The sequence below is a fragment of the Dermacentor silvarum genome, chromosome 9 (assembly GCF_013339745.2).
Source record: "Dermacentor silvarum isolate Dsil-2018 chromosome 9, BIME_Dsil_1.4, whole genome shotgun sequence".
Classification (NCBI taxonomy): domain Eukaryota; kingdom Metazoa; phylum Arthropoda; class Arachnida; order Ixodida; family Ixodidae; genus Dermacentor; species Dermacentor silvarum.
The window spans coordinates 162,574,750-162,596,663 of record NC_051162.1 but is presented as its reverse complement, the minus strand read 5'-3'; the positions used below and the strand labels follow the sequence as shown (position 1 = coordinate 162,596,663).

Here is a 21,914-nt window from a genome sequence, read left to right as displayed (position 1 = left end):
GCCCGTCATATCCTAGATGCTTCACGCAGTAGCGCCCTTATATGTCGTACACGCACAAACAAAGGTTTCATCAGCAGTCTCAGTGGCCGATCAGCCGCAAATACTTTGCGGACACCAACGAATAACCAAGGCTGCTAGGAGGCTGGGCGCTAATGAGAGATTAAGTTTAATCATATGTTGAAAGGTTAGCTATAGCGACGTATATGGCGTGCCCGTCCAGATGGGATGGTGAGGGGTAACAATATGAGGGAACGCGAATGGCAGCTCAGAGCAGAGACGGGTGCTCTGTTGTGGTGTTTATAGATTTGTAGCTGCAGGCCAGTTGATCCTGGCGATCGAGGCCGACAATTTCCCGGCCTACCTGAGCGTTTATATCAGTGGCAATGGGGCAAATGACCGCCAGTGTATTTTAATAATGCTTGAAGACGTGGCGCTTGTTTTCGGGCTGTATTAGACTTGTCTGGAAGAAAACAAGGTTTGCAGGCATGGGGTGGGCGGAAGGCCTTTCGTTTGCGCATTCGCATGAAGAGCGTCCCCTTCATCGGCGTGATCAGTGGCTTGAGCGATGAACCTGGTCGATGTCTCCGGCGTCTGATCCCGAATGACAGAATTGATAATTGCACGCGTCGTCTAAAGTAACCTAGCTCGTTCTTTGCTTTGTGCAGTAGTGAGGAAGGTGTGTATTTACACATCCTTTACACTCCACGGTCCCAAAGAGTAAACGTGGTAAAGAAGGGCTCTCGCTCGGCCACAATTGGGTTCCGCGAATAGAAACGGTCACATTGAAAAGGGACGAAGACAGAGGTTTTTGTGATGTTCTACCTAAGGCACTCGTCTTCGCTTTAGGCTGTAACTCCCTTTTATGTGCCATTGCTCACGATGTTACAAAAAAAGTCCGTCCCTAGTTTATTGCTTCTGTTACCTTTTTTTATTTCGAGAGGAATGCCGCAAGGGCAATCTTTATAAAAGAAAATCAAATAAATGTTTGTTACTCTGTCTTGTGCAGGAACTGCAGAAATGTCTTTGCAATGTTATTTTCCGCCACCCAAAGCGTGTAGTTTCCTACACTTTCTGGCAACGCTTTTTTTTTCAGAGCGCCACACTCAGGTTTAAGCAAACACTTAAGCCCCATAACATGTCGGATGTTATCTATAGAAGCCTTCATGCTGCAAAGCGAAAACCAGGCTTTATGTGGGGCACTAAGTAAGAAAATATCTATTTATATAACTGAATACGACGTTCTGTAAGCCTGATGATGTGTAGGCATAGTTCGCGTGCAATAGCGGTTAATATATTGACACGCCAACATTATTTACCTTTTATTTCCACTGACTGCTCTTTCACATGTGTTCTAGCTATTCACTACTTGTTGAGATATTGTCACGCTGTCGGGACACTATAAGTCAGCCCCATCTCAGATGTAGTTGCAACGCATTCCGTGTACGAATTCGGCCGATTCCCGTTTGGTAAAAACAATATTTTACAGTAAGATTTGTACTATTGTCTAATAAGCAACAACAATAACCGAAAAGAATGACTATATGTGTCATTCCATCACGCAGGTTCAAATTATGTTATATTTTGCGTTCTGACATCATGTCTTTGTTCATTAACTCGCAACCTTTCGCGGCTTTCTGGCAGAGTGCCGAAGCAAGGCCTACAAAGAAGTCGTGTGTACTATGCAAGTTTGTGATGAAAATGAACGAGGCAAAACATACTTTTTTTTCGGTGGCGAGGCACGACGCCCTCGTCAACATATATTTACACAAGTCACGAACATAATTTGCACTGTTGAGGTCATCTCTTCGACTTAGACGGCAGGTGTAAGCTGCGGGCGTTCTCCCCCAGAGGCCGACATTGTACGGCTTTCGCTGAAAGATTCTTCCCACTGTAAAGAAAGAGAAATACGGGTAAGATCAGGTTACATAATTTGACGTAGACTGTAGTGGTTGCAGTGCATGAGGCACAAGAATTGCATAGATGTGTTGCGCACATTTCTCTACGCTATGATATAGCCTAAAACCACTCGCTTCTATGGTGCACTTGCCCATACCTGAAACAAATGTTGCACTCTGGCCAAAATCTGCTTGGTTATTGGGTTTGATATCTTCGTTATAACCGTGCAGCAGGCACTTAAATCGTTACTCTTAAACAAGACATGCAGATACGCTTATGAAGTTTTTCTTCCACAAGTGCACCTATCGAAATGTAGCTGTACAATTCATACGACTTCTGCGCTTCAAGTGCTATACGAGGCACAAGAAGCCGCCCCATGAGTTAATATCCGCTTTTGTTTATGTAAATATAATTTGTGCATATATACAAGTACTGCGGATGCCTTTAGATCTATAAGAGTTTGAGCTGTGTTACACGATTTTTAAGCTATCATTGTGTCTGAAGAGAACAACGAGCTTACTTTGTCTCAGATTTGAACCGCGCTTTCCTGCCCTAGCTGGGACCCACCAATGCATTATGCGCAAAGCGCACATTTCAATAATTTAAACTTTTTTTAAGAAGTGAGTTTATCAAGTAGTTTACCTGAATGTGGCCGATATTAGAAGTGGACGCTTATTTGTGGTGCTTGACGAGCACGACCTTGCCGACGACACCGCTGCCGCCGCCATAGCCACCAGCGCCGTAGCCACCGTATCCACCGTAGCCACCGGCGCCGTAGCCCCCGTAACCACCATAGCCACCAGCACCGTAGCCACCATAGCCACCATAGGTGACACCACCTCCGAAACCTCCGAGGCCACCGCCGAGGCCGACACCTCCAACACCGGCGCCGCCGCCGACGCCTCCGATGCCGGAGTGGGCCACAACAGCTCCACCGCCGGAAACCTGATTTACGTGGTGCACAGTGCGGACGAGGAATGCAGGTCCGGCCACGGACTTCCCGGCACCCGCCCGGCCACCGCTGAGCAGGACGACGCTGCTTCCCACACCGACGTTACCGCCGCCTCCGCCGATGCCACCGACACCCAGGCCTCCGAAACCGGCGCCGCCACCGAGACCTCCGCCATAGCCTCCACCGTAGCCTCCGAGACCACCTCCACCGACGTATCCACCGCCCAGACCACCGCCGAGACCTCCGCCACCACCTCCGAGGAATCCGCCAAAGGCGCTGGCAACCAGGGCACTTAGTAGGACGCTGCACACCTGCGATGATTTCGAAGCACAGATCGCTCATTCTCTCATTTTATCTCTGTACTTGCATAGCGTTAGGAATGTTTTGTAATGCTTCATGGGCCTACTTTGTGGACACCTGCTTCTGCAGTCATTAGGCTGTCCTACTTCATTGTTCCTGGAGCGTTTCGCTGTTACTTCTGCTGTAATGCATAGCACATCAGAATACACCATTGCACCTTCTGGTGTTTTGCATTGCGTTACCTCTGTAATCATTACTCTGCCTTGTATTGGGGAGTATCGGTGCCATCAACCTTCTTATTTGTTTTAACACTGTTGATCGACAATAACGACGTGAAGTAAATGAAGTGCGAATACATTTATTAGCAGCGGACGCAGGCGAACGGGCAGCAGTCACAAGCGCTCGGCCAAGGGCAGCAACCTCACGATTTCAACCTTACGGACAGCAACCTTACGAACCAAAAGTTACGATTTCATGAAGGAACCTTGGGCAGCAAGCACGTTGGTGTTGCAGGTGCAAAGTTGCGCATTACTACTGGGAGTGACAAAGCTGACAGAATTGGGAGGCGGACGAATGTGCATTCGCGCACACGCACGAAAAACTTAAGAAGGATTACAGGTAAATATGCGCGGTATAGAAGACGTGATATGGTTGCCCTCGCTAACTTAATTTGGAGATTGTAAATACGGAGAAGACTCTCAGTAGGTGCACATTTGTGCCTATTGCTTCAAACCTGCGATAGTTACTCGTCTATACTGGTCCACCCTGGGCAGTATAGTATAGAAGAGCAAAGCCCGCATTCCGAAAAATCTAATACGCTAGCAATCTTCTCAAGAGCGAATAGCACCCAATCCTGATGGTAGCCACAATATTAGCGAAGGCAGCTGACGAACTTCAAATAGCACTTTTTGAAATGGGCTCGGGTTCTCGAGATGGCATCCTTATAATCCACATTTTTGGTCCTACGGTCGTTGCCATGTCTAAGGCGCACAGAGAGACAGCACCGAGAAACCGCGCCACGGTATATCTCTACTGCTGCACTGAACTCCACAGTGATTGCTCTTGTTATAATTGTTGTTAAGGCAGGTGTATTCCGGTAAGTCAGGTGCAAGTTGAGACAATTGTCAGCTTGATGCTGCATGAGTAGTGGTTTGCAAATTAACATGTTAGGCGTACGCTGTGGGTCACTTCCCTGGGCTGGGGCTGTGTGCGCACGTGTTGTCCAAAATCTGTACATGTTGAGTCGTTTCCCGCACTCTATGATTATATTTCGCTGTGCGCCTTTGGCTGAGTACCGTCGCGGTACCAGGGTTTCGATCCTTACGTTTAATTTATCTGCAAAGACAAGGACTTGGCAACACAATAGAGACGTGCTAGGTTCGCGCTTTTCCTTTGTTACGTCATTGTTTTATTTGTATTTTTCGAAGGGCACTTTTAAATCAGAATTCTTTATGACAAGCTCATTCCCTAAAGATTCATGATCAACAATAATTTGAGCCCTCTGCTAGCGTTTATACTCTCGCTCAAGAGGACCGAGTTTTAAGGATGCTAAAGGTAACACTGACAAACGTTGTTGGAGCGGTCTTTAGCGGAAAGACCCTGGAGTAATGGAGGCCGTTAAAACAGATATCACAACGCAAGTGTGTATTATGCCCCTATTATTATGCCCCTTTATGCCCCTATTATTATGCTCCTATTATAAGCGTGTATTATGCCTCTACTGTGAAGAAATGTTGGAGTACTGGGTAAAGTGGCTACTACGCAATTACTAATTGAATATTAGAGAAGCGAAGCAGTTGATTAGTACCGAAACCTTCAATAACGCCGGTGTGAGACGTAATAGGATACGTTGAGTCCACTGACCCTGAAGAAAGGTATTTCCTTTCTTCCATAGTGCCTCGTTGTTAAGCTATGAATCCTGCTGCTGCTGCTAAAGACGTTTTATGAGAAATCACAATCCATAATTTGTGTTAGGTGCTTCACAATATTAGCGTCGTCTTTGTTTACTGCCTTCAACATTTCATTTATAATAAAGAGCTTCAAGAATCTTGTCACGACAGTCCTGTGTCTTTTTTTCTTTTTTACATATCTGACTCAGTTTCAAACGAGTGCTTTCTGCGAGTGGGAGTTAGCTAACGTCCCGCGACCCTAAGTTTAAGATAAATATCTGGAAAGTACCGTAAGATATACTATCGTTGCCAGTGACGACCATGCCGACTCCGGCGCACAAACATCATGAGATGCTAGAGCTATGCGACAGTATTCCAACGGCACGCCACGCCGTGCTAACGATCAAGCTATAGCTCTTATATTAACTATGTTGCAAGACACCGCGCATTTTATATGCAAGTTCCAGCTATCGAAATGTTGTTTGGAAAATTCAAATTAGCCATATGCGGTTCCTATGATTATTAAATAAAAAAGGCGTTTGGGAGCCTACTTGCGCCCTTGCAGTGTAGGATGTAGGCTGCAGGTTGATTTGGTGCTCCAGTATTCCTGTGTAGGAATTAGCTAAGAATACGGTTCAAGAAACTTGTGCACACAGTCATGCGCCAACAATCTACGCGAACTGAAACCTGAACACTCTACAAACTTTGCCTCTCGGATCCAGGGCAGCGACCATATTTGTTTCATAACTCGGAATCTTCGTAAGGGTTAATGCCTAACGGCGTAATCATTTTCGAACTTAGAGACGGTTCCCAGAAGTGCACGATGGAGGTATGGTAAAAGAAGCTACGGCAACCGACGAAACGAAGAAGCCCTTGTAACCGAACGCAGCGTTAGGCCCTTCCGACGGCGGGACGCAAACTGCAGATCCTTACCAGGGAGTTCATGGTGAAGACTGGCTGATTGCTCAGAACCCAAGCGAGCAAGAGATTTTGGTAGATGTGTGTCTTCTGCGCGGAAGCAGACGGGCTTTTATACCCCACCGACACACGACACCCACCCCTCCCCCGTTAGGTCCGGTGTGTCCTTCTCCCTACGTCACGAGAGGGAGGGCCTAAGGTGTGCCATACACTGCGCACCGGTATACCCTCGCTCGAAGCGCACAGCTTCCGATGTCCCCCCCTTTCAGTTTTGAACAGGGATGAAAATGTGAGGAGGAACGTCTCTGCCGCCATCGTACCAGAGTCACGCTTCCTCAATGCAACAGCGCAAGAGCATAAGCAAACGGAACGCGACGCGCGCACAATTCCTGCGCTTATCTCGATCTAGAATTCAAGTTAGACGACACGCTGTGCGAGGGAAGTGTAACGGCAACACGGGAGAAAGCGAAGAGCCGCAGTGCACCAGTATTCGGTGAGCTGCGCGCGGCTCTCCCTCGCAGACCGGAGGAGCTGCTCAATTTCTCTTTCTGCGCTTCCGCCGCCTTCGTAACTTCTCTCGGACGCCACCCGCCGCGCGTCTTTTTTCTTGCTACTTGGTCGAATCCTGTTCTTGCGTATTCTTGCCTCGCCCGTGTGTACCGTGTGCTAACCTTCGCTTCACCCCCCCCTCCCCTTCCATCGAAAAGGACTCGAACGAAAACAACCAATCGTGCCCCACCTCACGGTGGTCACGCTGTTATACAGGCACATCTCGGCATCCTCAGCTGCATAAGGAATTGCTGCTCCAGCGTAGTCAAACGCAGTATTACGCGGAATTTACGACGAGCGTATCACGGGGCAAGGCGGAAGTTAAGCATGGTTCTTTACCTCGAATATAGCATCGTCTGCGTTATACAGACGCACCCTGCTCGGTTACCGCATTTACTCCTGTAAATCTCGTACTTTTTACGGCTTCATATATTTCCGGGGTGTGGGTTTTACGCGAGTCAAGATAATGGCTACTAAGGTATGATAGTGGCGCTTAATGAAATATTGTGTGCAATGTTTTGACATGTTCAGCATGGTTACAACGGGTTTATCCAAAACCTCTCAAACCCATCGCATGTTGTATCCGACACCGCAATTGCATGGCCCATTCAGGTTTTGTGCACCTTAGACGAAGGCGAACCGTAAGCATTGTCTGTACATCGTGCGAAAGTTTGCGGACCGCACTTACCGGGAGAGTAGAGGAATGAGGACATCGGGTTTTGAAAAAGGCAACCCTAAATGAAATACGAAGCACTTTTTCGTTTTAGCAAGCTCAGGGATGACCTGTGCATTGATGAAATAAACATATTGCCGTCAGTCTAACTGTAGCATGAAACTACAATAAAACCCCTTACAGTTGCTTCAGAAAGAAAACTACGCCGTTGAAGAAAAATTGGTTCTGTTCCGGGGATCGAACTCGGGACCAACGCATATCCCAGGCCGTCTCTCAACCATTCGAGCTAACCAGGAGGTTAAGAGATGGTAAAGCTAGGCCGAATAAATCAACAACTCAAAGCACAATGACACCGTACATGACAAATGACGGACGTAATTCAGAGAGCATTTCGCTTGTTATCACCCGTTTGTTAGAACGAAGGCTGGCCGCCTTCAACGAGCATCAGTATTGGCTAAAATGTTTTCTTCCTAAGAAGTGTGTCGTGAAAGGTTTTTGTTAATACAGGCCCACTTCTGCAGAAGCCCGCATAGTGAAGGCAGGTTATGAAAGGGAATATTGTCCTCCATCCAACTGTAGCATGAAGCGACAAAGGAAACCCGTATGGATTTCTCAGAAAGAATGCCTGCAGTCTCAGGCATTTCCTGAACAATTTCTGCATTCGAACAGAAAGCCGCAGAAAGCCACACCCTTGCGGCTTCGTGCCGCATTCATGTACAAGGCAATTTTTCATTTCATAAGCTTTCGTGCACCTTGCGGAATTTCACAAGACTGTTTGGCTAATTTCTAAATGTGGAAACAAAAGAATATAGCATATGCAAATTTGTTTTTACCATTGGCGAAGGGACAGTCGTGCATGCGAAAATGTACGATCGTCTGATCTTACCTTCATATGTTAGATGTTTATCTTGCGCTACCGCTATCTCCACTCATGTAGGCCATATACTTCACCCGTTCCTTTGCTGAAACGTGTTTCTTGATCCCCCTTATAAGATTAGTCATGGCATCTGGGATAGGCAAGTCTCAGGGAACCTCAACTACAAATCCAAGGAGAGTATGCTTATAGCCATCACGTCAATCTGTAAAACGTACTGGTGAATGCAAGCGAGAACGTACTGCTGCACTCTACAATTACAATTACATTTGGCGCAGTCGAAGAAGAACGCTCGCCGTGCGTCTCGTGACGAGCTCCGCCGGAGTAAGCTTTGTCGTGGTAGTGGCGAAGTTCAACGATTCGGAAGCGCTGGAATGTCCGTCAAGGCTGACCAGTTCCTCCTCGTCAATTCAAGCGAGAACGTACTGCTGCGCTTTACGATTACAGTTACATTTAGAGCAGGTCTTTCCGTTGGCCTCAGAAAATGCCAGCGGCACCAACATTGTTCGTTAATGGACTGCGCCAAATGTACACGGTTTTCACATATTTTGCCTTGTTGAGTAGCAGTTAGCAGAAGTCCGGACACAGTTGTTAAGAAATTTGTTCAGAGAGCTGGAGTTGGCGTATAATATGTCACGAGAAAAGAAGGTATGGTTGAAAGCAGAGCAACACGAAATGGTGGACGCTGGCACCAGTCGACCGTCGGTGTCACAATTTGCATCGCCTATAACTATTGCTCCGAAAGAAGAAGGAAAACTCCGTGTTTGCACAGATTACCGAGCCCTTAATCAACAAACTGAGCTGATACTTTAAACAATGCCGAGGATTGATCACATAATTGATGAGACTGGTGGTTGCCGTTGGTTTTAAAGATTAGACCTTTGCAAGGGCTTCTGGAAAATTCCACGGAATGAGGAAACGAAAATGTACGCTGCGTTCATAACACCGTTCGACTTAAATGAAGATATTGGACTACCTTTTGGATGGAAGAACTCCCAGCGTGGCTTCAGAAGATCATGTATAAAACCCTGAAGCCGTACCTGGGCACGTTCTGAAAAGTTTACATTGATAATATCATTGTTTATTAAAAAACAAAGGAGCAACATCAGAAATACCGTTCGCAAGTTTTGCACGCTCTCAGCCTTGCACCTCTCAAAGTGAACTTTACAAAAAGTGCCGTCTTCCAAGAAAAGGTAGTGTCCCTGGGTAGAGTTTTTGACGGTTCCACGAAAAGTACAAAGCAGGAATAGGTTGCAAGAAATTCAAAATTGCTGAAGCCTTATGATGTACTCATTGCGCGTTTTCCTAGGTCTAGCCGGACACTGTAGGTCTTTCATCGAAGGCTATGCCATTAAGACAAGATGTCGCACACGTTTGACGCTGAAATTTACGCCGTACTAGTACGATGACGAGTATGAAACTGCATACTGTGAACTTGTCAAAATATTATCGTCAGACCGTTGCCTACGCATACTAGAGTTCTCTTTGATGTTTGTCCTCAATACAGATGCATCATATTATGCAACCGGCGCCGGTCTGTACCAGAAATCATCGGAGTTGAACCACCAAAAGCATTATGTAGTCGGGTACTACAGGTACAAACTAAATCCAGCCGAAATCAACTACTCTAAAACAGAAAAAGAAGTGCCTGCTGTCTTGAAAGATGTGCAGTATTTTCAAACTCACCTAGAAGGCGCAAAATTCACCTTTTTCACAGATCACCAGGCACTGACTCACCTTCTTGGAATGACACAAACAAAAGGACGCATCGTTAGATGGGTAAATTATCTCAAAAGGTTTGATTTCGTCGTTTCACATTGTCCGGGTCTTCTACTCACCGGTGCTCACGCACTGTCCAGGTCGCTGGTACCGAACTCATTTGACTACCCTCAAGAAATTAATCACATGAAGCTCTGGGAGGGTGCCGAAGCCATGAAGTTTATCGATGGCAAATACCACGTTCCAGCTACACTGGTTACCAAGATACTGCCTCTCTACCATGACGCCCTAGAGTCAGGTGGACACAATGGTTCCTCGCGCACGTGCAATAAACTGCTCAAGATATTTACTTGTCCAGGTGCGAAGGGTTTCACCAGAACCTATATCTGAACGTGCCATCTGTGCCAGACAAATAAAGTCAAGCTCAGGCAGCCCACAGAGATAATGGCAACCACAGAGGATTCAAGTGTAGCATTTGAAGTCGTCCATTTTTATTTCGTGAAGCTGAGAAAGAAAGTGGAAGACGTCAGGAAAACACAAGCTTTCTTTCTCGCTATTGATGAATGTACAAGAACGGTTATGGCCAGGGCATGTAAGGAAGACGCCAGCAGCATCATCGATCTTCTGAAGGCTGGGTATGCGATAATGGACCTTCTGTTTGTAGTGAAACACTTGCAAAGTTCGCGGAAGATAAAGGAATGACAAGTTTTGTTCAAAATATCACCCAGCTGCTAATGTCCCTGCTCAACGTTCTATACCAGACAAGAAACAGTACATTAAATTTACCCGAACTTTCCAGGTGGGTGGAAGTGCCGCCTGAAGCCGCTGAGACATCGCAACAGTTCTTGCACAAGTGCCCTTGAATGTAGCCCTGTTTTCGGTTCTTCAGAGACTGTGCACAAACTTCCAGCGGATGGCGAACTGGACCTTCTTGATAACCTAAGGCTTTCTGAGAGCAAGGAATGTGTGAAACAACAAGATGCATATGAAAACCGAATGAAGATAACTTTGACAAAAGACGCAACAGCGACATACCGGAAATACAAGCTGGCCACCACGTTCTAGAAAGGAAATCAATTGGGACTTTCATTGACATGTTTTATGGACCCTTTCAAGTAATCAAGACTGCCGCGTTGCGTGGCGACCTGAAGTCTATCTGGTACTTATAAGTCTCCGGGCAAACATGGTACGCCTCCAGCAGTAATGAATTCAAATATTCCACCAGGAGTTGTGAACAATGAAGTCCGGGGGGAGTGAAGCGGTCTACTCCTGAGTAGTCAAAGAAGACGATGAAGAACGATTAGGCAGAAGAAGTAGATAATTCTAGTGGGGGTTGGAGAATAAATGGCGGACGACACCCGTCCCTGTACAGATAGGTGTCAGTGAATTACTTTAGAAACGCTACAGTTAATACAAGCGAGAACGTACTGCTGCGCTCTACCATTACAAAAGTTTCGTAAATCAGTCAAATTTTCCAGAGATGCTGGCTGCATTTTGCAGTCGACCTATTCATGGTAATACTACAGCAAAGTCGAATTAGCTCTCATTTATTTCCAAGGAATATGACAATCCCTATTATTTAACACAAAAAACGAATTCTGTACACTATTTGGCCGAGTTTGAAATCGTCAAAACTCGGCGTTTTATGGTATGTTCTGCCTGCATATCTGTAGTTTTCTTTTTCTTTTTGGTTCTCAATACAAAAGTGCCATTTTTTCGACTTGAAAGACAGGCGTCCAGGCAGTGGTTATCTCTGCTTAATCATACGAATGCGAGTAAGCTGAAATAAAAAAAATCTACCGAAATTTAAAGAGGAGAAAGCTGGTTATTCAGCGATTTTTCTCTAGGCATAAAAGTCGGGACGAGAAGGAACGTTCAGGTTTTAGATAGTGTATTTAGGAGTATTGAAGTTATTCGCGTGGAATTAGCGCTTCTGCAGAAATTCGGGCGCCATACTATAGTTCATACAGTTTTCATAATATTTTAATTGCCAAGAGGTTTGCTGCATCTCCAGAGTCCGTTACTCTGAACATACTCTCGACAGACATTAGGTGCCACGGGATGAAGGATTCAATCTTCTGCGACAGAAACACTACACAAATTTCAGTCGTGGCAATTTTCTCATTCATCGAGATTCAGGCAAAGCTAGCTTCAACAGCAGAGTCACCCACCTTACCTAATCTCTCCATGCGTGTTTTCGCCGGCACGCACAATATAATCATTACCTTTGTCGGAGAGTGTGCCAAAGGCCTGCTGTGCTGATAGACTGGTGAGTGCGGCTAGTATCCTGCATTGTTAGGCTACATAGTTTCATGTTGATTCGCATCAAATAACGCGAATAAAATGTAATTTCTATCTAGCTTTTACGCTGTTAACACAGATTAGGGTGCTGAGCAGCTAAAAATATTACGTCCAATATCTATACCTTGTATTGACGAAGGCATGCCGTGCTTGCGATGTCCTCAGTCAGCAAGGCTTGTCTTTTGGAGTCATTCTAATACCGAAATGTTGCTAAAAATTTATTCCACTAAATGCTGTGTAAATTCTACTTCATTCCGTACGAGAGAATGCAAAGTCAATGTCATAGTTTTAGCTCCAGGAGAGTCATCGCGCAATAAAACAAGCATTGGAACATGGCTAAAATCTGTTAACAATCATCTTGGGTTTATCATCTTGCATTTGCTGCGAGACACTTCAGCACCTTATATTGGAGTGCCCGGCTTATATTGCGCAGTGCGCGTCGCTAGTGAGGAACTGCCGTCTACTTGCCCTGGGGTGTATGGCACTCGACGAATGTTTGTACCCGTGTTGTTGTGCGTCTCCACGCGATCAGGCTCATCGCGCTCTCCTTCTCTATAATTAACGAACTTAGGTTCACGTGTGTGGGTTATTTCCGTTTTCAAGTGACAAGACCTCAGACATTTTTTCTTCTATTTTAGCATTCTTCCGTAGCATGACTTGCAATGACCGGCCATACTGTGCGCGGCATGTACAGTGTGTACGTGCTCTTTCTTTCCTTTTTCGTCCCCTTCTTTCTATTTTTCATTTCTATGTTTCTGTCGCTCCTTTCTGAAGAGTAGGCAGGCGTTGTGCCCCTTTCCAGCCTGCTCCTCTCTTGCCCTTTCTTGTCACGTGTATATATACTGGGTGTCCCAAGTATCATGCAGCAAGATTTAAAAATATGCAAGTGCCAGGTTGCTTGACAGAACCAAGGTAATGCTATTTATCGTCGCTTTGAGGTACTCATGGTATTTTTTGCATTCCGCCTATATAGATAATTAGTCGTAATTAATTAATAAACTTCTGAAATATTATAGTTAGATGAAAAGTGTATGTGAGAAAATTGTAGAGCAACATGAGAAACTACCGATACAGCTTTCTGGTGCTCAATACGTACTGCATAAAAGTGTGTTTCCGAGCGTGAAAGAAGCCCGCGAATACACGCAAAGTGCCTCGAGTGGCTAGTCGCGCGGCAATTTTGCGTATATTCCCGGGGCTCCTTCACGCTCATAAAAAGACATTTATGTAGCACGTAAGAGCACCAGAAGGCTGTATCGGTAGTTTCTCATGTTGCTCTACAATTTTCTCAGTGACACTTTTCCTCTAATTATAATATTTGACAAGTTATTAAGTAATTAGGGTTAATTATCGAAGCAGGCGGACTGCAAAAAATACTCTGAGTATCTCCAAGTGACGGCAACCAGCATTACCTTGGCGCTATCAAGCTGCGTGGCATTTGCGTATTTTTAAATCTTGCGGCATGGTAGTTGGGACGCCCTTTATATATATATATATATATATTATATATATATATGTGTGTGTGTGTGTGTGTGTGGGTGTGTGTGTGTGTGTGTGTGTGTGTGTGTGTGTGTTTTCAAATCAAATAAGAACAACGATAAGAATGTCACCGTCTTTCATTGTTGTGCGTATTGTTAAATCAAGGAGCTTGCGTTAGGTCCTTCCCTTGAGTGTCCATTTGCTTGGAAGCCTTCATGATATTGTTTTCAGATGGCGTTCTCCCGGTAAGCACAACGTCCATTTCTGAGCTCCTAGAGCTAGATTTTACACATAACGTCTTACATAATTCCTTTGATTCACTGGACTTGATGCCAGGTGCACGAATTTGGCATGTTTGAATATGCAGCCGAAACTGGCTAGTCGAGCGAAAGCTATGTATGGCTGGCCCTTGGCCGCCATTCTATATGTTTGACTTCGCTGATATATACCAGGTCGGTCTAACCACGGTGAACGTGTACACAAACCGCTCCTAATATCTTAAGCACTGAAAGGGTTCCTAAAAAGCATTTCCTTGAAATGCCATCACCTTCTCGTAAAACCGTGGAAATGTATTCATGCATAGGCCGTCATCTGCAATTACTTTCTTTTGATCATGCCACAATTTATATGAATAAATTTCAATTATGAGCTTCCTGAGAAATATTTCTGTAAAGCTGGGGGAACTCTTACACCATACCTGAAGTGCAGTTGTTGTAAATATGAGCTAATGGGTTGTTTGTTGCTTTAAAGGCGATCTGTGGTATTCAACGCAGTCGGCATCATCGAAGGCTCTCTTTCAAAATTAATCAGGCCACGGATCTAATCTTACGTGTCATATGCGTATTTTTTTCAATAACGTGTAACTAATTCGTGCGTCTCTTAGACAACGCCTGAAACGTTAGGATACTAAAGCCACTCAAAGCGAAGGTATCCGTATTGAAACCTCGAAAGACTGGCCACTACAAAAGCAGCAAATAAATAGCCAATAAACACCCTACTCAATCAGCTATGGTGTCCGAAAACGATTAATCTATTCTGACGGGCTCCCGCACCGCTTAATGAGTTTTGCCACGAGGCAGCAGACAATTGATAACCCTTACTTCACTAACAAGGCCGAATGATCAGCGGGCTAATGAAATATGCATAAGGTTGTTACGTCTGAAACGATGCGTCGGGACACGACTTCTATCTATGAAAGGCTGATGTGTGTCATTGATATGAGCCCGTCCCTTTAGTGTATATTATTTTCATGTTTTGGTTTCACTGGTAGTTGGAAGAGAGAATTTCCTGTTGGCCCCACCCACTGATGCATGGTGTCGCCTCACTATACTTATCTGGTTTACGGCCTTACGTGGCCGTGGTGCAAGTAATGAAGTACTTCGGTGCGAATACAGGCGAGAGAAAAATTTGCAATCCTGTACGCGGTGGCTTCGTGGTTATGGCGGTATACAGCTGAGATCGAAATTTCGAGTTCAGTTTCATTTCCAGAGTCACCGCATGTTCATTGTTGTGGGATCCCAAAGACTCCAGCATTTACTTTAGGCGCCCGTTCAGACAGTACAGGTGACGAATTTTAAAGCTCTCACAAGTTCCTGTGTTGCTTCCAGACTAAGAGGTGCATAGAGAAGTCAATCAGACAATAAATGAATCAAGCTAGCTTTGGATTCATCTGAGTGTTCCACGAAGTGCATATATTGGTGCCAGTTTGCATTTTCAAAAAGGTATAGAAAATAAAGTTTTCCGATGAGCGGATTAGCTGAGTAAGGCTGAGTAAGTTTGCCAATCCGTAACAAATTGCACGGAAAACTTCATCGTTTAGAGGGCAAATATACGTGTAATTCCCCGGAAGCATATCTGCGAGTGGCATCGAAGTTCTTTACTTCGTGACAAGTAGACCGTGAAGGAAATGTGCGCTCGCATCCTAAGCCACGCATCTAAGCCACGAAACAGAGGTCATTTTCAGCCGATTTCTTAGCATAAGTGTACACTACACTGTGGAGACATCGATTCTGTGCAGCATTTCCTTTCACTATACGTACAGTGAAACATTGCATATATGTGAGAGAGGGAAATGAAATATGAATTAGGATATCGTGTAGTGGTAAATACGTTTCTGCAATAGAGAAATGGCCACTGCTTAAGTACTGTAGGCTTAGTATAGGGCAGAAGACTTAACGAAAATGAAAGATGGGAGGGGAAGCCCCCATGAATTCCCGCATAATATCACCGTCACTTGACGGAATTTGAAATTGTCTCGTCCTATGGCATCTACCTGTAAAGCACATTACTGCATTCTAATGGCCTGTACTTGTTCGATCCGCACGTCGTTCTGCCCGCCGTTCGCCTGAATGCGGATGGCGTGGAGATACGCAAGACACTACCTATCGCAAAATGACGGTGTAGGCTGAATCCGTTCGAGAAATCCGTGCGTGCTCATTCCGCGCACACCACAGCACTCAGATTTGACGACGCGACATCTGCAGACAGGTGGAAACCACTCGGCAAAGGTATTCGGGGTTGGCAACTATCGGCAACAGCAGACCATACTGACATATTTTTTATCGATGGGAGTTCAAGGTTTTACGTCACTGCGCAAACGCAGGTATTACGCTGTCACAAGCTGTTCTGCGGACACGTGCGTTTCATTTACGAGGTCGTGCATCTCCGTTAGAAACACAGCACAGTCGTCTTACTTGCGCCAACTTGTAACAAAAAGTATTGCAATCGCATCATGTAGCAACGACATGGGGACGTATTCTCGGACGATCACTTTCAGTGTGCGCTAAATTTACTGGTTGAGCAAAACCGCTCAAATATTCCATTGGCCGCGTACAACGTCACGCGAAAGCGATATTATCGCCAAAAGTGATTCGTTCGAGAATGCCACCCCTATATATATCGCGATCAATACTTACTTATGTTCAACGCATGGTGCACTTTCTGTAGTTTTGCTATGACAGCTTGCAAGAACACGTGCACGCAAGCACAACTGCCTCGGATACCGCTGCGTATTCTGCTTTACCACTGATCATGCGTGCGAAGCTTCAAGTACAGCTTTCTCATTTGCTTGCATTTAGTTGTCCAAGTTTTTTTACAGTGAAGCTGTTATAGGCTTAGGTTCTAGGAGATCGCGTCCGTGTACACCGGAAGTAGGCAGCAATTTTGTGGTGTTTCGTTTTGTGGCGTCTCGTTCACTAAGTACATACCAAAACTGGCACGGAAGGGTACGAATGTATGAGTAACCTGACTGATTGCTCATGAAATCAATAACATCACATGCTCGTCAGTTACCTCACGATTAACAATAATAAAATCACGTATGGCGCATACCCGCATTGTATATGCGGGTATGAGCCAGGGACAAGAAAGAAAGAGAGAAAGAAAGAAGGAAGGAAATAAAGAAAGAGAGAAAGAAAGAAAGAAGGAAGGTAAGAAAGAAATCACGTGTGGCTCATACCCACGTTGGATATGTGGGTATGAGCCGCCGAGAACAGGAGCGGGAGAGATCTCACAGGATCCTGACGATGCCGTGCTGTGTGCCGTGGCTATGAACGCTGTGGCTCACACGCTAGTCTATGACGAAGGGGCGGACTTGGCGTAGCAAACGCACTATTTAGCCATCTCTCCTGTCAAAAACAAGACGCCGGTGTCCTTGCTCTTTGACGAACGAGCCGAAGAAGCTCAATATAGTCAATAATGATAGGATATAAATTCACTATAGCATTACTCACTACAGCAGACCCACCTTAGTCCCAGCGAAGCTGGGACTAAGGTGGGTCTGCATGTGGAAGGGCTCTGAATTTTTTACTCTGCCAATTTTAGAAATATGCTTAAAATAATTTGACGCAAGGCATGCCTTTTCCTGATATAAAGGGTGTTCAGTTTTAAGGTTTACGGAATTTTAAAATTGCTTGTGGCAGGTAGCATAATTCTTATCGCTGAGCTGGGTTATTCGAAGAGGCGGACATTAGTAGCACGAGAAATCGAAACACATATTCAACTAAATCACAAGAATTCACTAATAACTTCTTAGTTAATTACTTTACGACACATATTGTAATTTACCATTTGTAGCCGCTGAGTTTGCAACACGCATCCACTTGAAATGAATTTCCAGGATGACACCAGTTTCGAATGTCCCAAGGTGTGGGACGAAATACATGGGTGTTCCAGTTACTTGTGTGCTTCAATGTATAAAACATAATTTTGGTAGAAAAGTCAGTGGAACAACAGTGCATTTTTATGGCGAGTCTGATGGTGCATATCTCCAAACTGCTGTCATTCTGGATATTCATTCCAAGTGGATACGCCTGACGGAACTGGTTTGGGCACGTAAAACCCCAATATTTAATTTCATTATTTAGAATTTATCATGTGCTCCTTGTAAATTTTCAAAACAATAGAAGATCTTGATTCCAGCTGAAGTTCTTACCGTTTGTAAAAATACTGCATAAGCAGTTAGTTTGATGCAACAAAGAAATGAAGGTAAGCACGGTGAGCAAAGAAATCATCATAACGGCATCAAATCAATATGTACGTGTAATGGTCACCGTATGCAGGATGCTAATCAGATGTTTTCAAGAGGAGAGTATTTGTATGCCAGGAAATAAACATTTTATTTTTGTAGCACATAAAATTTGCGCTTAAAGTGGGAAACCCCAAAGATGAGCAGTAAAAACACAACACAAATATTTGCAAAGTCCGAACTATTTGGAATAAACTAATATCAATCAATTTTTACTTTCCCCCACAATGAGCAAAAGGCTATAGGAGAAAAAGCCGCAGCTTGAAGATCTCCTCAGTCTAATACATATATAATACCAGAAAATCAACATACACTCGTGTGTACACATTATCTGTCGCTTCAGCACTCCCTTCTGCAGGTCAAATGTATATATATATATATATATATATATATATATATAAAGAGAGAGAGAGAGAATAAATAACGTACATATATATGTTCATTACATAACGAGGGTCTCGAATCCGGTAACATTGATGCCTTCAGCTTGCATATGTGGGTTTATTAACCAGTTACCTTCACCCCAAAAGGATGACGTACTCGTGACGCCTACGCAAGAAAGGAAGTTTCACATACGCCGCCAAGATTTGTGAGTAGTGGCGCTGGCTGATACTCCGAGGGTTAGTTATAGCAGTAAAAAAACATAAATAGCCCAGAAAGCGGATGGCAAAACGGCGCCGCGGTAGCTCAATTGGTAAGAGCATCGCACGCGTAATGCGAAGACGTGGGGTCGTTCCTCACCTGCAGCAAGTTGGTTTTTCATGCTCATTTTTTCCCATTTATTTATCATTTGTTTCATTCAAGGATTAAGTAGAAGTAATTTCCCCTATATGTTGTCCGTGGTGTTTGCGGTTGTTAGCTTCTTATGATATATATATATATATATATATATATATATATATATAGATATAGATATAGATAGTAGCTGGATTTTTCAATGGGCCAAGCGTATTTAGGAAATCAGAAGCACACCTTCGCAATTATCTTAGGTTACTATTTACCCAACAGTTTCGGTCGGTGGACCATATATATATATATATATATATATATATATATACTATTTGTTACTTACTTGAATGACACACACAGTAGAAATCTGTTGCATGGAACATTTTGAGCTCTGATGAAGACTTTCTCGCTTTCTTTTTCTCTCTCTCTTCTCTCTCTCTCGCTCTCATTTTCTCTTTCCCTCTCCCAAGAAAGTTGTGTTGCAATCGTCAGTACAATGCAACATAGGTTCCCATAAATGCACGTTCTGCAAGCGTGGGTGCATAGCGCGGTGGTTATGACGCTCGCCTTCGGACCGTGGTTACCCGGTTTTTAAATCCTGCCTTGCCAAGAACGTTCATTTTTATTTATTATGTATTTCTCTCTGCAGCGCGCGCAGACCACTGATCTCCACTAGGGGGTGCAGACGCGCCAGTAGACGTCACGGCGCATGCGCAACAGCGTGAGCTGGCGGGAGCTCGGCGGAGCTGTGTCTGTGTGGCATCACCTGGTTGCCATGGCTACGGCGTGGCAGTTTCGTGCCACACGCACAAACTGCGGCTGGCTTAAACTGCGGAAGACGACGACGACGACACTCGAGCCAATGCTGATGATGATAATTTTGTGGGACACGCACAAATTATGGCTGGCTTAAACAGCCTCGCTGTGCAAACAACACTGGAATTAGTATCATATCGAATATTGTATATATATATATATATCTATATATATATATATATATAAGTGTAGCTAGATTAAAGTATAGGTAACTGAAACCGGTGGACCATTAGGGTTACAGAATGGATACCAAGAGAAGGGAAGCGCAGTCGAGGTCAGCAGAAAACCAATGGGGCGATGAAGTTAGGAAATTTGCAGGCGCAAGTTGCAATAGGCTAGCGCAAGACAGGGCTAATTGGAGATCGCAGGGAGAGGCCTTCGTCCGCAGGACATTAAATATGGCTGATGAGAGTTGATGATGATGATGATGAACTGAAAGTGGACGTAAACATATGTTGTCACAGGCGGGAGCCCAATCCAGCATCCGGCATTACAGGTGTGGCGCTTTACCAAATAACTAGGCTACCGCGATGGCAATGCACCCGTCCAATGTTTCGGGTATTTGCGTGCGGTACAAGTTTCACCCTAGAAGTTTAGCCACTGCCGCCATGTTTTTCATATCATGTTTTTCAGACACGATATCGTGGCGGCCGTAAGTAAGTTGAAACCAAAGCATTCTCTTGCTTACGACTGAATACCTAGTTTTTGTTATGAAAGGTTGTCCTTTATTCTTGTTCCTCTCCTTACGCACATCTTTAATCTTGCTTTGCGTACCACTGACTTTCCTTCTTGTTGGAAGAATGCAATAGTTGTGCCAATTCATAAAAGTGGCCGCGTGAGCGATATCAAAAATTATTGCCCTGTGTCCCTCTTGTCTCCGTTTGCAAAAGTGCTTCAGATAGTGATGTTTACACATCTGACCTTTTTCTTTAAGCATAAGATTAGTGTATGCCAACATGACCTTGTTCAAGGCAGGTCTGTAGAAACAAGCCTTGTTTTTTTTTTTTTTTTTTTTTTTTCTTGATGCTGCGGGACCGGCTGTTGCTAATCGGAGGCAGTTAGACACAGTATACTTCGACCTGTCAAAAGCATTTTATGTTGTTGCTCATGGCCTTCTTATCCATAAACTCCTGAGTTACGGCGTTAGTACTAGCCTGTGTACTAGTACTAACGCCGACAAGACTGCCTGTCCACCGGTTAAATATGTTCGTTTGGTGCTAAATCTTTTGCCTTATGAATCAATTTCCGGTGTTCCGCAGGGGTCTATCTTAGGTCCGGTATTTTTCAACATCGTTGTTAATAATCTTGGAAGTATGCGTCATTCGCGTCTCTTTTGTGCGCTGATGATATTAAGCTTTACCGTGAAATAAAAAAAGCGCAGGATTGTGAATTATTACAGGAAGGTGTGAATTCTGTCGCGGAGTGGTGTGCTTCTAACTTTTTGCGTATTAACCCAACTAAGACACTTGTTGTTTCCTATAGTCTTAAATTGACCACTTTATCATACAGATACTCACTTGATAACATTCCTTTCAAATGAGCGAGTTGCACGCGCGACTTAGGAATATTGATTGACTCCCGACTAGCTTTTGAACAACATGTTTCAAGCCTTGGTAATGCATCCAACGAAAAGTTAGGTCTCATATCAAGAATGACAAAAAAAGTTACGATGTCAACTGCGTTGTTCTCTGTAGTTCTTCTTTATTCCGCACCAAGTTAAAGTTAGTTCCTCTGTATGGAACTGTATTAGTTGACCAATGTGCTAATATGACTGTGTTTAGCGACGTTTCATTCGTATCCTGTACGATTGATTTCTGGGACGCCGTTAGTTTATCCTGTGAGTGTGTACTGCGCATGTTTAATATTACACCCCTAGAATTAGGGCAAAAATCGCGATTACTTATCTTGTATAAACTTATTCATAACCACTTTCTTATCCGCTGTTACTGTCGGCTGAAACGTTCTGCGTGCCTCGCCCAAACTTGCGTAATCCCGCATTTCAACATTAACTCCTCTTGCACCTCTAGCGCTATAACTCGTCCTGTGACACAACAAATACCTTGCTTACGATGTCGATATTTCCGCTCTTGCAGTTGCTCACTATCGATTTCTGCCATTATGTATTCGCATTTTTGTTGCATTTTGCCACTGTACGTTCAGGTTTCTCTGTTTTGTTTGTTGATTTTATTTTCTGTTCCTTGTGTACCACAATGCCCCAATACTAAGGCCTTGAGCTGTTCTTGGGCACTTAGTGGCGGTTGTCGAACCTCCTTGAAAGCAACAAGTTACCGTTGCAC

General features: G+C 44.4%; 1 protein-coding gene across 5 annotated transcripts in view; it reads right to left on the bottom strand.

Moving 5' to 3' along the window:
* Positions 1-21,914, bottom strand: part of LOC119464615 (uncharacterized) — a 98,318-nt gene that overhangs the window by 15,182 nt on the left and 61,222 nt on the right. For 2 of the 5 annotated variants that reach the window (XM_049656270.1, XM_049656271.1), the window contains exons 3-4: positions 2,539-3,089; positions 1,725-1,888 (exon numbers count right to left, since the gene is read on the bottom strand). In XM_049656270.1, coding sequence (XP_049512227.1) covers positions 2,569-3,089 — 521 coding nt within the window. In that variant the 3' untranslated portion in view covers positions 1,725-1,888; positions 2,539-2,568. Of the gene's footprint in view, positions 1-1,724; positions 1,889-2,538; positions 3,160-5,970; positions 6,027-21,914 lie in introns of those variants that run through there. The other 3 variants (XM_049656269.1, XM_049656268.1, XM_049656272.1) reach the window with 3 other exon arrangements.